The sequence below is a fragment of the Pyrgilauda ruficollis genome, unplaced genomic scaffold (assembly GCF_017590135.1).
Source record: "Pyrgilauda ruficollis isolate IOZ18807 unplaced genomic scaffold, ASM1759013v1 scaffold7, whole genome shotgun sequence".
NCBI classification, from domain to species: domain Eukaryota; kingdom Metazoa; phylum Chordata; class Aves; order Passeriformes; family Passeridae; genus Pyrgilauda; species Pyrgilauda ruficollis.
In genome coordinates, this window is record NW_024528821.1 from 10,773,542 (window position 1) to 10,790,423 (window position 16,882).

General features: G+C 44.0%; 1 protein-coding gene across 6 annotated transcripts in view; it reads right to left on the reverse strand.

The window, feature by feature from the left end:
• Window positions 1-16,882, reverse strand: part of PASD1 (PAS domain containing repressor 1) — a 53,535-nt gene that overhangs the window by 16,030 nt on the left and 20,623 nt on the right. For 3 of the 6 annotated variants that reach the window (XM_041485022.1, XM_041485021.1, XM_041485017.1), the window contains exons 2-11: window positions 13,893-13,984; window positions 12,460-12,516; window positions 10,962-11,116; window positions 10,113-10,204; window positions 8,276-8,365; window positions 7,075-7,195; window positions 5,678-5,791; window positions 4,893-5,011; window positions 4,101-4,183; window positions 436-542 (exon numbers count right to left, since the gene is read on the reverse strand). In XM_041485022.1, coding sequence (XP_041340956.1) covers window positions 436-542; window positions 4,101-4,183; window positions 4,893-5,011; window positions 5,678-5,791; window positions 7,075-7,195; window positions 8,276-8,365; window positions 10,113-10,204; window positions 10,962-11,116; window positions 12,460-12,491 — 913 coding nt within the window. In that variant the 5' untranslated portion in view covers window positions 12,492-12,516; window positions 13,893-13,984. Of the gene's footprint in view, window positions 1-435; window positions 543-4,100; window positions 4,184-4,892; window positions 5,012-5,677; window positions 5,792-7,074; window positions 7,196-8,275; window positions 8,366-10,112; window positions 10,205-10,961; window positions 11,117-12,459; window positions 12,517-13,892; window positions 13,985-16,882 lie in introns of those variants that run through there. The other 3 variants (XM_041485019.1, XM_041485018.1, XM_041485023.1) reach the window with 3 other exon arrangements.

The following is a 16,882-nucleotide window of genomic DNA, read 5'->3' on the forward strand; positions in this document are numbered from 1 at the left end:
TCACAACACCTAATTGCACAGGCAGGCGATCCAAATGATGCTCTCAAAAGGTGTTTTGGTGAGCTGAGCCTCCTGGGTAACTCTGGAGCCCAGGGGAATGGCAAGACCCCCTGAGCTGTGACAAACAACAAAACTCGCAGGGCAGAGGGGGGATAGTTCTGACTCCCAGTCTTTTAATCTCATTTCACTCTGAGACAGCCTGTGCTCAAACAATGTATCTGCCAATTTAGGAAACCTGCACTAACAGCTCCTGATCTGAGGGAATTCTACAGATTCCAACCTCCCAGGTAAGTGTCAGCTGTGACAGTCTGTCATGGAAAGGGAGAGTTCCTGCATGTCCCTGAAAAAGAAGCCTTTTGCAATGACAGTAAAAGGTTTTGCACAAGTGACAAAGGAGATCAGAGACAGACACATTACAGAGGCAGGGCAACTTACAGTGTTCATGGCACCTAGCAAGAAGCTCCAGGTCATCTGCGTGGTAGTAATCATACCCTGACGTTCCCAGAACCTCAAAGGGTAAATATCCTATAATAGGTGGAGCCCTAGAAAGGAAGCAAAGGGCAGGGAGTGAGCACAAAACTTGACTCTTTGACATCCTGGCAGATAAGCTGTGATACCAGCAACAAACTCCATTGTTCACTTGGCAGGGAAATCTGGAGTGGGTTTTCATATAGGCAGTGATGCATTTTTACATACAAACAAAAAAACTGACTGCGAGGGAGAGGTAAAAATTGAGAAAATGAAAAGGTGTGTGTTTACTGTTTCACAGCCTATTCATTATGTGGGTGTAGAGAAAGGCATGTACATATGTGAGTGACTCAATTCATTAAGGATGCTTGTGAGACAGCTTGAGAAATGCTATGGCTGATCCTGCACATAACAACTTGGAGCTAGAGTAAAATTATCCAGTAGGTTGGATGTAAGTGTCATCTGGGTAGTAACTGTGGAAGAGAGAATAAGTGGGAAGCTGCAGTGTGTGCCAGGACCAGCTTGGGAAAAAGTAATTGCTCCCCTGGAAAAGCTTGGGAAACTACAGCCAACAAAAGTTTCTGTGCTGGTAGTGCAGATAGCAATAGGCATGGGGCTGATTTAGGGCTGATTGTGCTTTGCTTGGTAGAGAAGGAATTGATGAAGCATTTAGATAGGCACATTGCAATGACTTACCTCACTATTCTGCTATGAATTCTAGATTTTCCTTTTTCTAGGCAAAACATGAGATTTTTTTTTTTAAAGCAGGTATCCTAACACAGCCTTCACCAGAGCCTGATAGCTTATGATTATGAAACAGCACTGAAATGTGGGGAGAAAACCACTGGTTTTGCCTCTGCTCCCTGTATCAGCACATCACTCTCCATCTGCCAGTGCTCAGGTACAACCCTGCCTGCACCAGCTCAAGCATTCAGAGAGGCAGGACCTGTGCTGAGGTGGCTGCAGGATGTGCTGTGTTCACCTGCCAAGTTCAGTTTGTTTCTCAGGAACAGGGCAAAAGGGTAAATAACTCAAAATGGGGCAGGCTGAAGGTGATGGTGCCTATCAAACCTGCCCCTCTCCTGGTCAGCTGAGTGCTCTTAAGGCAGGAGGCCATAATGTGGCCAAAACTATGAGGAAAACGCTATTTCAGTGTATGACACATGGATTTGGATGGATCAGTCCTGAGTTTCTTGGTTATTACTGTGTGAAATTCTCTCTTGGCTGAGCCAGCCAGCTCCGCATTTTTCCTCTTGCGAGACGCAGTGGGCACAGGTTATCCAGCCACAGAGAGCCCAGGCAGGTCTGCAACCTCCCTCCTCCCCACAGCGTGGGCAGTCGGGCACCAGGGAATGGGGGGAGCAGGACAACCTGCCAAAGAGCAGTCCCAGGAGGAGCAAGGTGTGTCAGAGCTCCTGAGTCCCACACAAGGGTCAGCTGGGAGAGCCAGGCCTCCACCTGACAGCAAATCCCTTGGAACAGAATGTGCTGAGCACACGGTGCCCTCTGCCACAATACAGCTTTATTTATTTCAGTAACTTTTCATAGCACTCTGTTCCTTTTCTTCATGTGACCCAGATTTCTGTTAATGATGATAATATGTGTATTTATTAAAGTGTCCTTGCTGTCTCTTTGGCAGAATGCATCACTGTTTCTCCTACTTTTAATGACATGCTTATATTCAAGACAATAGTGTCTTTCAGATGCACATCAGATAAACATTTAAGCTGATCAGGAAAGTATTATGCTTTCCTGAATATCACCAGAGCTCTTCATAAAATAAAGAAACCACAAAATGCTCTTCATCTGTCATTTAACAGAAGATGCCTTGTGGAGCAATTTAGAAGTGTCTTGTTAGCTTAAGTTCCAGTCCTGAGATTTGCAGCTTGCTGTGCAAATGGGAATGCACAATCTTTAGAGAGTTTTTTGGGTGCAGTCTTTTAATAAATGAAGGGAAAATAAGAACAGTGCCACAGTGCAGAAGAGAAACAAATCATTATCGAAACTGATGGGTTTCTCTTCCTATACACATATTTACATAGAGACCCAGAATACATTTTTCCTATTTTTCTCATGTTTATCCACATCTATGGAACATTTTTATTGCATCTATCTTTACTTTGATTTGAGTTGTGATCATGACAGCAAAGGTCCTGATTCCAGCTTCTGCTGGGTGCCCTCTGCCCCTGCTGAAGGCACACCTCAGTGTCAGGCAGCCTGCAGTGATGCAAATCAGCAAGAAACAGCAACATTTCCCAGAGTCCTGCAGATTGTACTGGAGAGAGCTTGGAATCAGTGATTAAATCAGACAACTCCCACAATCTCCTGCTCATTCTTGGGTCTGAGCTCACTGCTTGCATCTGGATCTGTCACAAACTCTGCCTCAGCATCTGCATCATCTTAATTTCCTCTCAGCAGCAATGGCTTCCTCTCTGGGAATATCAGTGGGACTGGAGTGTCTGCAAGCACCCAGCAGAGATTCCTCTCTGAGTCATAACCCACATTCATCAGAAGACTCTTTGACAAGTTTCAAAGTAGCTCCTGCTCACCTTTTTCACAGGAGCTGCTGGGACACAGCCCTGTGGAAAAGCAGCTCGCTTCATCAGTGACGTGAGGGGCTTAGGGCTCTTTTACAAATCTTAACGTTAATCAGCGATTCTAAAAATGTGCTTTATCAGACAGGCCAATTAAAGTCTAACAAAGCCACTCCAGCAAGATCTCATCTGAGTTACTAATTATCTGACTGTCCCAAACCACAAACTGTAGGGGTGTTGCAGGGTCAGTTCCTCCATGCTTCAAGGTATGATGTGAGGCACACGCCTTCTGTTCTATATAAATGAGAGCTATTACTCATTTTTATTTGCTCTCCCTCTTTCTTGCTCTAAATGTGGAGATGGTATTTAGATTTTTTTCCTCATAAATACTTTTTTTCTTTAGAGCCTTATTTACTAGTCTTCTGTTTTCAGTAATGACTACTTTTGCACAGCTCACAAGAGGAGGGGTAATGAGGAGGGTAGGATTTTGCAAAGTGCTTATGCACATATGTCAAATACAGAGAAGTAAGAGAGTGAATAAAACCCTCCAGCTTCTTTTGAAGAAAATTAATCCTAAATTAAGCATCTTAATAAACTGGTTCCAGTCTGTTTCATTCACCAAGCTGAATTCTGGGCCACCATATTGCATTGTCAAAAACTAATCTACAATTAAATGATAAAATCCACTGTTTTTTATTTTGGTTTTAGAAATTCTATAATTTCTCAAGGTGAAAAGTCAAAAGTTTATTGACACAGCAAAAGATTTAGAAGGATTCCTGGAAGCTGTCCTTGTAGAACAGAGGAGCTAAACCAATATGGGGAATGTATTGGGATCCACACTGCTCACTTTCAATGATTTATTATCTTGGTTAGGAGATAAACATTTTTCTAGACATTTTCCATGGTTTCTTACTTGCCTAAAATATGGAAAATAGTGAAGCATTTAAGGATGCCTAATAGCTAAGTTCAGAGTACTGCTACCTACTAAGTTGCATGTAATTAGAACTATTCCATTTGGGATCTCAGGCAATAGGTATACAAAGTTTCCTATTTTTAAACTACAGTTTATTCTTCAGCGACTAAACCCAAATCTCTTACCTGTGGTCCAAGAATAAAAACTTCCATTCTAAACTATGCCTCGATGTAAATTCTTCACATGGCTCTTCAACATTGCAGAGCTCCTGCAAAAGAGCACATACATTCACACATTTAATTCTGTGAAATGACAAAAGGAGCCTGCTATCAAAACCTAGCACGCATCTTGTTGATATAACAAACCATAGCAAAATACAGTGCTTTTAAAGCACTTGACTTATTTTCCTCTAAGGAATGTGTAAGACTTGTTTATGAACTGATGAAAAATGGCTGAATAGTTTACCTTGAGCTGAACTTCAGAGCTAGGATAAATAGCCAGTCTCATCTTGCACTCTCTAGGCAAAATTCCCCAGCTTTTTGCAAATACTGGTACTTGCATATGGATGACAGCTCCAAGTCCAGCCCCTAACTGAGCTGGCTAATGCCCTCTTGAGCAAGCAGCACCTAGGGCTGTTATCAGTGCCACGGGACATTTACAGACCAGCAGCAAGAGGCCATGACACACATTTTCAATGTTTCAAGATGCAGATCCTCACACAAAGGAGTGGTGGATGCATGTTTTTGAATGCTGCAAATTCCCAGGTGGTGTAGCTGGTCACCTTGTCCTGGAGCTTCCCAGGAGACACCGCACCACAAAACCACCTCTTCTCCTCAGCTCCTGCTTCACCCCTTATCTTTCCAAAATACATCCTTATGCCATCTCCCACTCCCAGCACGTCCCCTCTCCTCTGCTAACGCTGTGCTGCTGGCCCTGCTGCTGCCGGGGTGCCCGGGCAGTGCTGCAGCTCGGCTCACCTTCAGGAACTGCGGCGTGACCAGGCGAACGGTGGCTACCAGGCAGATCTGCTCCTCCGTGGCTGACCTGAAAGCCCGTGCAATAGCTGACTCAAAGCCATTACAGGAGGGTGTAGGCACTAGGAACAACCAGACAATTTATTTAAGAAGAAGAGGAAGGAGAGGTTTCTTCTCTGTTAAGACAGCCTGAGTGACTGAAGAAACCCAGCAGCAAAGTCCTGCTGCCCACAGGGTGATGCCACACTGCTCCAAGCCGGTGTCATCTGAAGCACGACCCTGCAGGCTCCACCTTACACAGCTGTAACCACCTGCCCATGGCTTCGGGGCAGCTTTGTAAGACAGCTTGGAGTAGCTCACAGTGTGCAGCTGCAGTGTCCCTGTCAGTCTTTCTCCAGGCCAACATTTGCAAGATTCAGGATTTTACAGGCACCTCAAAGTACTTAATCTCTGTAAAGTGTTATTTCACTGCCACAAGTGAAACAGAATGCCGTATTTTACTGGCTATTTGAATAAGTAGGCTGCTTTACAATTGGCAGTGGGTCAAACAGATGTATTTTCAGTCTGGTATCAGCTTTAGGCACAACATGCAGGAGAGTGCACTCCTCAGATCAACAGACTCCCCACCATTTTTGCATGAAAAACATATCCAATGCATGCACAGCTCATTCCATCCCTGACAATTATGGGGCATTTTCAGCAGAAACTGAGCCTTTAAGATGCTACAGATCAAGATAATTTAAAGGAGAGAGGTGGAGAGACAAAGGTAGGCTGGAACAGTAACTTACCATGAGTAAAATATTTAAAATCCACTACAAATTTCACGTATTCATACATCAGGGGTTCATTTGGATCTAAGCTGCCTCTTGCTAAATGGCAACAAAACTCTATTTGTTTTTCTGCTGAAATGAAAGAAAGAGAGGGAGAGACAGACAATATTATTAGACATCTGCACTTTAGCTCGCTCACATATTTAATTTATCTACCAAGTGGTATCTGAGCACAGCCTGCTGGGAAGCTTCTGATGCCCAGAAGTAAATATATAACTACTAGGAGCAATTATCATCTGTTTCTGCTTAAGGAATTGTATTCTCACCCTTTTTGCCTGTCTTTGCACCCACCCCAGTAAGCTGAGTGTGAAGCCCTGGCTGCGGTGGTCAGCAGGATTTTCCATGACTTCATGGATGTAGGATTTCATGCAGAGCAGTTATTGGTATTGCAGTACTCTGCTCTGGCACTGCTCAGTAGGACCAAAGGGCACTGAACTCACCCTAAGCCCTTCCATTAACAGTGGAGGGCACTGTGCCAAACTCTAAACCAGTTTTCTGCCTCAAGTCTGAACTCTATGGATTAGACCACACAGCCTTCAGCCTGAGGAAAACCACCCCCAGGCAGAGCATCATCAGGCTGCTCAGAGCATCATCAGGGTGCTCACAGATCATCAGGGTGCTCAGAGCACCATCAGGATGCTCACAGATCATCAGGGTGCTCAGAGCATCATCAGGGTGCTTAGAGCATCATCAGGGATGCTCAGAGCATCATCAGGGTGCTCAGAGCATCATCAGGGTGCTCAGCTCCCACTGGTGCTTATGGGGCAGCAGGGAGGGGAGCCCAGTGCTGCTCGGTGGCCTTGCCAAACCCACCGAGAAAGGGGTGGGGGCTCAGCACAGGCTGAAACATTAATTAATGAAACACAGGGGTTGCCTGCTCTGGTTCTGGGGACATTTTCAGAGGGGAAGGGACATGGGACAGCAGCCAGCAGTACAGATCCAGACAGACTGCTCAGATAGAAAGGCTTTGCTTAAGTTACATTAGGGCTCCTCTTGTGTCCTGAGATATGCAAGCTTCCTGAAGAATAACAGCTCTGCCAAAACTGTTTGGGATTTCTCCAATTTTTTTTTCCCTTGAGCCCTCACTTCTTTTTCAGGGCTAGTCTAGCACCTCATCTGAGGAAAAGCATCTACCATCCAAGGGGCAAAACAGATGGTAAAACAAAGACTGTCCTAATCAAAGAGCAACTACTGGGAGCACATAGGAACATTAGAGATGTGATGCACTAAAACCCACAAATACAGCAAAACAGAAGTGGCAGGCAGGAGCCAGCTGGAGAGCTCTGTGCAGACTTCCCTGGGAGCTGTTTACCTTTGGCAAACTTCTCTGACCGACAGACAAGAGCAGAGCTTACCATTTAGAAAATCAGCTGCAACAGGATCTGTCATGAGCACATGTGGAGAAAGTAGCTTGTACACCTCGCTCTGCTCCCCCTCAGGCAGAAAGTTTAATATATTTTGGTCCACCAAATCTGACTGATACAAAAGAATGCTTTGTCATGTTCAGCAGTACAGCCTGACACAACCACATGCCTTTTCACCCCTCAGCAGAGCACAGACACTGCCGGTCTGGTGTGGATGCCTAAGACAAGGAAGCCCAGTCCATCTCCAGATGGATCTAGGGCAGATTGTAACCCTTAAACTATTTTACCCCAGGATCACTATCCATTTGCAAAAGGTTGAATGAGTCCCAGAGGTTGTCCTTCAGTTCAGACAGATACAGGCTGGAGAAGAAACCCTGGTACCACAGGAATATAATGTGATAAGAAGTGAAACATTTTTCTTTGAAAGCACATCACAGAAGAAGGAGAGCTCCTCCCTACATCCTCCATTTGTCCTCTAGGCTGAACATCTGGCAAAATCAGCTTGACCTGCAAGTGATTCAGTGGTCATCAACCCACACATCCTGACTAAAGGGGTTCTACCAAAATGTCAGCACAGATTTGTTCTTTGCACACATGACATTCAGGTAACTGCGTGCTTGACTGTTCCCTCATATAGGGCATCCTTGGTGCTTCATGCTTGGCACCAGATAAAGAGAAAAATGTTTTTGAGGGGCCAAGCTGAAATTTCTGCACCTGATAACTAAATAGCTTCTAGAAGTTCTCCCAGAACACTCTGAGGCCGCACATTTGTTACTAAAGACTGTGGGCTCAAAGTAGAAAAACCCAATGTCATTCAAAGAGCATAGATTCAGTTCTGAAATAATATTTACATTATCTAAGAAGAGCTCCAGCACTTATTTCACAATCATAAAATTTTCCATTAACCTGGTGGGTCAAACACCTCCCAGACCTTTAGATGGATAGCCAAGTGATAAGCTATGAGTACATTGATTTTGTACAGTTGGGGTTTTTTGCAAGCTAACTCATAGACCCTGGGAGAGAATCTCTTATTCACAGGAACTTGAGAAACTCCACAAGAGTTTTTTGGTTGACCTCCCACCCACAGTCAGCTCCCTCTTTGGCTGGACAAAATCAATCCCCAGCCCTGCATTGACTGATTTACACCAAGGAGGGGAATGAGCCATCAGTGTATTGCATGGTCAGAACTTACCGGTAAGTGTCCTAGCAGAGATGAAACACTATCAGATACATAAATAATAATCCCATCAGTGGTAAGAGCAATGAGAAAGCCATCTAGTGCCTAATGATAAGAGGCAGAAAAAAAAAAAAAGAAAAAAAACAAAAGCAAAACAGAATTATGCAATGGAAAAACTTAAAATATTTTAGACTCATTGCTTCTTTAGTGATGCTTCTAACAGCTTAAACCTAGCAGAAATTAATCAAAGAAATGACAGCTCAATGTGGAAAAATAAAAATTACACATGCTGTCTAATTCAACATTCTTTTTATATTCTTATTTTCTCATTCTCATTGTTATTAAATTGACTTGTATTTTTCACCCAGTGAGTATTTATTTAACATGAAGTGAGACAGTGATGCTTAGAATTTCAACACCCACACAATCCTGCTGACTTCAGTCACTTCATTATGTGCTCTGAATTACACAATAGTTAGCAAACTCAGTGCGTAAGGAGATGTCAGATATCATCATGGCAAATCCAGCTTTGTGGATGGATAAGCAGAGACAGAAAAATTATACAATTATGTATTTTTAGCAGTTTATGGACAATATGAAAAGGATCTAAAGCCTTATTTATCTTGCTTAAAGCATTGATTTGTAAGGTTAGTGACAAAACAATTTTAAGGCTTGTTCTGTTTCCCCTTCCTCATTCACAGTGGTTTCTGTCTCAGAGTTAAACCTCTCTGTCCCTTTTAAGTTACTGCCTGTGCTCTTCCCCTTGGATATTGTGTTCTCCCTATTGTTCACAATATCTCCTTGTACCATTTATGCAGTGTCTGTCCTTATTCTTCCCGAGCATCAAGATCTGGGAGGTTTAATAGCCGGTCAGCACTGTGCACAAAGCCAGCTCTTCTAAGGACACTGTTAGGTTGCTCTGCAGCTTTGCTACAGGGAGCTAAAGATGCAGCCTTCACCACCTCCCCACCTCACTGAGAGATCCTGCCTCTGCTCAAATTGAGTCCTCTCTGGAAAAAACCCACTGATTTTAAGCAAACTGTTCAGTGGTCTCCCAGAGTCCAGCAAGCCAGCAGTAATTACAGGGCTTGCTCTCCCCCACCACTTCCAATCTAAGGGGGGAATTTGTTTTGATTCAGCTGGAGCAAGCTAGTTTGTTTGGCAAGAGAGATTCCCAGAAAGAATGAACAGACTTTTCCAGAGGTGAGTCATGACATCCTGATGAAAAGGAATAACTAAGACACAGCAGCACCTCCCAGCTCAGCCCAGCATACACCCTGATTTTGGTGGGGCAAAGAGCAGCAGCTGCCCACGCAGGGCAGGAGATGTCCCTGCCAGAGGAGCAGCACAGACCCAGAGCCAGGGGAGAAATGTAGGTTTGGGGGATGTTTCTAGATCAGCAAAGCATTTTAGAGGTGGGAGTATAAGAGCTGTTTTCCTGAATGCACTTAAGGCAATTCAAGCAGAAGAGGCAGCACTCCCATCGAGAGGACAGCAGAGCAGGCAGCAGCTGCAGAGGCAGCACAGACAGTGCTGCCTGGCTAATGGGATGTGGGAGGCACAGAGCTGCCCTGCTTTTTTCAGGTCCTTTCAAGTTTTTCCTAAAACTGCCAGCTCTAGCAGCTCTTCTGAGAAAAGGAAATTCTCTTTTTCCTCTCTCATCAGGCCAAATCAGTTCTGATTCCCAAACGAAAAGCCATTTATCTTCAAGGAGAAACAACCTTATTTTTAATTCTGTGTCTGCAAAGCATTTAGTACAACATTGGGACCTACAGGTGAAGAAGAACTGTATATCCCTGAACTACTCCACTAAAATGATTATCTCTCACTAATCTATTTAATTTCTTCTTACCTCTAACATCAACTGGGTGAACTCCTCGTTGCTAAGAAATGAAGGCTTCCAGTCTTGTCTAATCTGACACGCTTCTGTCTGTGCTGTGATTTCTTAAAGAGAAAATATCAAAAAAGCAACATGAGTCATGCTACTTGGATATTTTTTTCATTTTCAAGTAACACTAGATTTCTTTAAAGAGGCTGTTAGAGGAATCATGCTCATATCATTCTTCACACAAAGCCTTCTTGCATGCAACAGTGATTTTCCATGCTATCGTGATACAAATGCGTTAGAAATCAAGAAAGGGAAATTGAGACATTTGAGGTGGCCTGAAGACAACCTTAAAAAATTAAGATCAATGGGCTAATTTTAGAGTAGTAGAGCATCCCTGTGAGCAAAGGGTGTCTGCAATTCTGGAGCTGTTTCTTTCAATTCTGGAGATGTTTCACAAGCTGCTCTTGTGAGTGCCCAAGCAGCAGGACAGGTTTATCATCTCCTAATCCAAGACACCTGGGGAGATGGCATGGAACACTCTCTCCTCTGACTTTTGTAATGGATGCTGTTCCTCAGCTTTTCTGCTTGGGAGTGCACAAAGCAGGCCAGAGGATGTGGAGGCCAGTGAGGGTAATGATGTATCCACAGCAAAAATCGCACAGCACTGCATCTTGTCAAATCTATGTTCAACTGGTCAGCAATGTATATGAATACAGCAATGTACCCAGCCCTAGCCACCTCCTGCCTTATTCTGCCCCTCACTCAGGCTCACGTGCTGCCTGGCTGGCATCTGAGATGCTTGGGAAGAACAGTTTGCATTTTCTGAGTGGCAGCTGGCTGCTGGGCAGCTGCAGGGCCGGCACCCTCCAGTACCTTTCTGTTTCTGTAGGAAGTCGATGGTCCTCTGCAGTATTGTGGACTTGTCCATCTTGAGAGGGTGGCCATGGCCCTGCAGCATCGTGCAAAGCTCTTTGATGAGGACATTGAACTGGTCTCTCCTCTTCTTCTCAGATTTGTTGCGTGATGCCCTGGGTGACAAAAACATAAATGCCACTAAGCAGAATGAAGGACCTACAGCACAAACCAGGGTGAGGTATCTACCCTGCCCCAGCAAAACACTTTAAATACAAGAATCTAAACTCTGCTGGGAATGTTTATTTGTTTAAAATTGGGCTTGCACACAAAGAGTTTGCTGTGCTTAGAGCCTTGTAGCAAGACTGAACTCACCAGCAGCAAGGAATACCTGGAGGTAACACATATTTGGGTTCATTTGGGAAAGATCATGTCCTGATAGACATTTCATATATTTCATTTCTCACTGTTTCAAAAGCAGTGATAGTGAAGATGTTGTGCGACAAATTCCTCCAGTAAGAGAGAATTATGTTCATGCATATTCATGTTTTGCTCACTTAATTTTTATCACTTAATTTTTATGAACTTTTGCTTTGCAGTTAGAACACACACACATAAAGGTCAAAATGTGAAGGATTTCTTTGATTTGCACTTGCAAAAGGAGCTTATCAAGAGACAGCGCTGTGCAGAGGCAACTGAACTGCAGAATAAAATCTTCTATGTGGTCTTGAAAATTTACTGCTGTGATGTATGAAATTGGGAACGTTACGGGTCTGGCTGCAGAACTACAACTAGTTTTCAGTTCACAAATCAAGAATATTTATTAGGTTTTTCCCCTCAATTAAAAACAATAAAGGAGAAAGCAAATCCATTTAGTTCCTTCCAAAGTGTTCTTTCCAGCACTCATATCTGAGATAACACTTTTCATACAACCTCTTCCAGTAGTAATTAATTTGCTTTACAAGTGAATTCATGATGATACATACTTCCTGTGATCCAGACTGAGGGTTGTGTGCAGAAAGCATTTCCATTCATATTCAGGTTGGCATTTGGATGTTCTCAGATCCAGCATTCATGTTCACAGCCATCTCTGTTTTGGCACTGGTGTCCAATGCCTAAACAGAGCTGAGCCAAGTGCTTCTCTGACAGGAGACTAAGTCAGGCCTGTGCTAAAGCAGGACTGCTAAGGGAACTCTACCCCAGGAGGGCAGTGCTGCTTGATGCCAATAAAATCACAGGTCAGTAATCCTGTTTCAAGATAATAAACGGCCATGGGAGAGCACGAGATGCTGAGGGCACAGCAGTGTAATTTAAGGACCACTCAGCCAGATAACCCATCGGGTTAGGGGTGGCCAAACCTTGTGAGAAGCCTAAAGGGTGACTTAAATTGTGCTGCTTTTGGTCAGCTATACACAGCCTGTAAACTGTGTGGGAACTTTGCCTCTGACACCAGCGGGGTCAAGTTCATTGTCAAGCACTGGACAACACAGCTCTCCTCCAGGAGTGCACGCTGTCGTACCTCTTTGCCCTGTCCTTCTCATCTTCATCCATCAGTTCGTTTACACAACACAGGGCTCTGCAAGGAAAAGACAGAAGCACTTACTGACACAAATTCCCTGTCTTGCTCAGAATGTCAAAACATGGAGCATAGTGGTTTGTACTTAAAAGACCTCCTGGATGCTTCAATCTTCCCTTTCCCAAATTCCACTCTTGGTATGTCTTTCCTTGCTTGTCCAGTCAGCTACTGAGGCATGAGAAGTGACACTGCTGCTACATGCCCAAATATCCACCTACAAGGACTTTAAAAGGAAAGATCTAAAAGCCAGCAGCCCCTCAGCCTGCCTGTGTCCTGCCCTCTGAGCCAGGGTAGGGAATCCTGCTGAAGCACCCACCTCTGCACAGGAATCAGCATCTTCCTGGCAAATGCAAGAGCAAAAAAGAGAGAAATCTGACCTGGTGTCTGCAGCAGGCAGCACCACAGCTGGTCCTGTTCAGGGCAATCCCATAGGTTACTGGTTGATTTCCATCACTGCCCACCCTGCTTGAAACATACCTGAGATTTCTTTTCCAGTGGAAAGACACAGGAGAAAGAAACTGTGCTAATCCCCTAAAGGATTTGTGTTAGTCAACAGCAGTGTATTATCAGGATATCTCAGAGATGATGTGACAGACAGGTTCATCCAGAGCATCCTGCAGCCAATGACTGCTGCTTGCACTGGTGGACTTCTCCCACATCATCTGAGCTGTGTCCTGGGATTCATACCCAAGGCTTCCATTTAAAATATCCTCACCTGGCACTAACCAGGGAAGGAGAATAGTTGGCAACAACTCCCAGTAAGGACACAGTACTCTAAAGCCCATTAAATGATGGGAAATTCAACACAAGGGTAACTTCTCCACTGGTGACTTGCTTTCAGTGACCCAGTGGGCTGAGTCTGAGGGACAGAGAGCCAGGGAGGTGCAGGTGAGGCAGCTGCTGTCACTCCACACCACATTGCCCAGTTCAGCCTTGCTGGATTGCACCCCTTCAGATACCTCCAAAGAGGCAATCACACCCATCCCACCATCAGATCTGATCTGCCCCCCATCTCCACTGAGCACTTTCCCTGAAAACACCCCATGCTGCCCTGAACTCAAGGGGCATTTTTCAGTAGGTACATCCAAAAGATTTCCTCTGTTTAGAGACTACTCCACGCTCAAACAAGTTGGTAGCTATAAAAATAACACAAAACAGAACCACCCACAACTGTCAGGAAGTCAAGGATGCTGCTCACAGCAACAGCTACAAAATTTTATCCTTCCTTCCGTGCTCCAGGGCAGGGATCTCCCTCCCTGCAGATGACCTGGGCAGAAGATACTGTATGAATTCTTCTGTTATGAATGCACTCCACAGAGAGGGAGTGGTTCTCACTGCCTGAGTCACCAAAAGCTACAAGCCAAATTAGAAATTACCTGTTCTATTCCTCAGATTCATCAGTCCAGACTGACAGAGTGGGATTAGCACTTCTTATCACCATGTAAATAGAGACGGAGAAAAATTAATCCTGGAAGGAAAAGCAAGTCCAGTTAAAACACAGTTGCAGTTAAGACAGCCCAGACAGCTGCAATCACTTCAAGCTGAGGAAAGTCTACCACCACAAATTAGAACCATGCTCAAGTATGACTAATGAAAGCTCAGCAAAGCAATGGGAGTTGGACCAAGTTCTTGGGCTCCTGGCTCTGTGGGCACCACCTACTGCCACAGAAGACACCTGGGAAGGCCAATGTGACCTCTCAAGTCCAAAAAGCTCTGTGACCCAGCAGGGTGGCAGAATGGCCCTCCTGGCTTGGGGCCACTGAGGAGCAACTGGAGTTCTTCCAAAATGCAGTTCACCCGGTCTGCTGTGAAAACCAGAAGTATGACCTGTACCCCATCTATCAAATCTTGCAACCAAAACCTCCTTCAAGACAAACATGATCAGCAAAGTCAGCACAAGCCACAACCACCCACCTGCGAATGGGCTCAAGGCCTCCCCTTGATACTTGCTACTGACAGGACACACAAAATCTAGGGAAAATATCATGTAACTCCTGACAGCCCAGTGAAGCTGCAACTGGAAACAACACCTGCATAGCAAACTTAAACTCTGCTGTGTCTCTGTTCTCACAGCAGTGCTACCCCAGTCATGCTTTACTCCACTTCAAAGGGAGCATGTGATCTTATCTGTTACTCTATTCAGCTGAGGCTCTTATCCCTGCTGCTCATCCCTCAGTGCTGTTTTATCAAAATCACTCAGTTGTTTCTTCTCTAGAAGAATATTCCCTACAGAAGATTTGGTGACTGTGGATAAGTTCAGAGATACACAGGTATAAAGAAAAGTATTTTTAAAGCAATGGGTTAAATTATGAAAAAATGCTTGTGGATACACACAAAGATCTATAAAAAAATTTTCAGGGAATGTTCTTTGTGCGCAGACTTGACCATGCAAAAATTCAGCTAAAGAAAAGGATTTTCCCCAAGCTTGGAGCACAAAGCATTATTTTGTAGAAACTGTATTTTATGGAAAATTTGCCCATAGGTTGTCTAACAGCTGGAAGCTCCCGGGAAGCCTGGTGGGTTTTCTGCCTCATTAGAGGTTGGCCTCCCACCCAGCTGGAACAGCAGCAAGTTGAGGGTCACCAAGAGTGTCAACAGTACAGCTAATGCCCACTGAGCCCCAGCTGGGAAACGAAGCCTGGGTTCTCCAGTCTCCAGGAGGAGCCATCACTCTGCTGCAGTCCCCCAGATGTGGGCTGCCAGGGACAGAGGAATGAGGATTCCTTCTGCATGTGAGCAATGCCCTCACCAACACCAGACTTGGAGGAGCTCACAGAATCAATGGCCACAAAAGAATTCACAGGCCCAAGCACACGGAGCAGCTTTTTGCATGATGCAGCAGGACGGTGAGCAAGAAAAAGTCTTAGCAGAAGACACCTAAGGACAAAATAATCTTAACTGGATTAAGCACTTCAGGACTGCATTTAGCTAAGTGCTTTTTGTCTTGTTACAAGACAGAGCTAAATATAGTAACCAGAATACTTAAGAATAGTTTCATAAGGGTTGTATACATTCCTCAGCCAGCTAAGACACTTAGCACTACTGACAGCAGTATGTCTGCAGGTTAAGAGTATTTTAAATAGACCCAGATAGAATCTCTTTGACCTTAACTGCATTAACCAGAGGGATCAAAATTTATTTATTGCCTCCTGAAAATCCCCTTCTGTAACACTTTTGAGAGAGGGATTCCTGAACTCTGTGGGCAGGTAGAGAGGAAACTTGTCAGCGCTGCTGGCATTGTTTCTCACCCCACCTGCAACAGGTGAGGATCAGCACATGAGCAATGCACATCCATCACAGCTTAATGCCCCCTGTAAAGGGAAATTATTTTTTCCTTCCTTTGTACAGGGAGTCTCAAAAACCACTCAGAGTGTTTTAAGGGTACATTATATTTCAGACTTTTCAAATATCATAGCATTTGAAGTTGTTTCCAGGGTTACAGAAAGGGTAATGTAGCCAAATGACAGCCTTAACAAGACAAATGGACTTCGCAGTCAACAACTAATAGTTAAAGCATTACTCTATGCTATCTGCTATATTCTGGCACATTTTTTACTAAAGAGAGAATGGCAGAGGGAATTTTCTGTTTTGTAGAACTATATGACTCCAGGAGCTATCTAAAATCGCAAACCTGTGAGTAAAGAAAATGTTTATTTATTGACTTGCTGCAAACCATCAAAATATTAACATTACCTTGGGATAATTCTTAATGGAATAGTCAGACTTGTGCTCTGAAACTAGCAGTTCCTATGAACATCTCATTATAGGCTAAATTTTAGTTATTTGGTTATGTCACTCATGGCAAAGCAAAGATATTTCTATGAGAGATGCTGCCCATTTCTTTGTGATCAGCAATGAATAAAGCTTTCATCCATCACCTAAAATTGTCCCTGAACCCAGATTATTTGATTGCTTTTCCCAGCTATAACAACTGGTCTAATGAAAAACATTCTCTATGCATAGAAGCTTTGTTCTGCTTCTATTTGAGTTTTCATAAAATTTTGTATTAAAGTAACATACAGCAGTTAGGGAGTCTTCAAATCTATACCATAGGAAAAACTTTAATTATGGAAATGTGCTATGCTAATAATTTTCACAGACTTTGCATGCAATGAATTCATCAGAGAGCCCTGAATTACAAGATGCAGCACTTTGTGGCACGATGCAGTCACAAATCAGAGAGATAATGCATTCCCCGGCAATCTGATTTACATGTCAGTATGCCAACGTTTCATTATTCTTGAAGCAACAGGAGGGCACGACTGTGGTTGGCAGCAAAACAGCTGATTTCATTTTTAAAAGGCAGAATTTAGCCTCCTCAGTAAAGTGCTGGCTCAACTATAAGATGCTTATGTAGATGGCATTT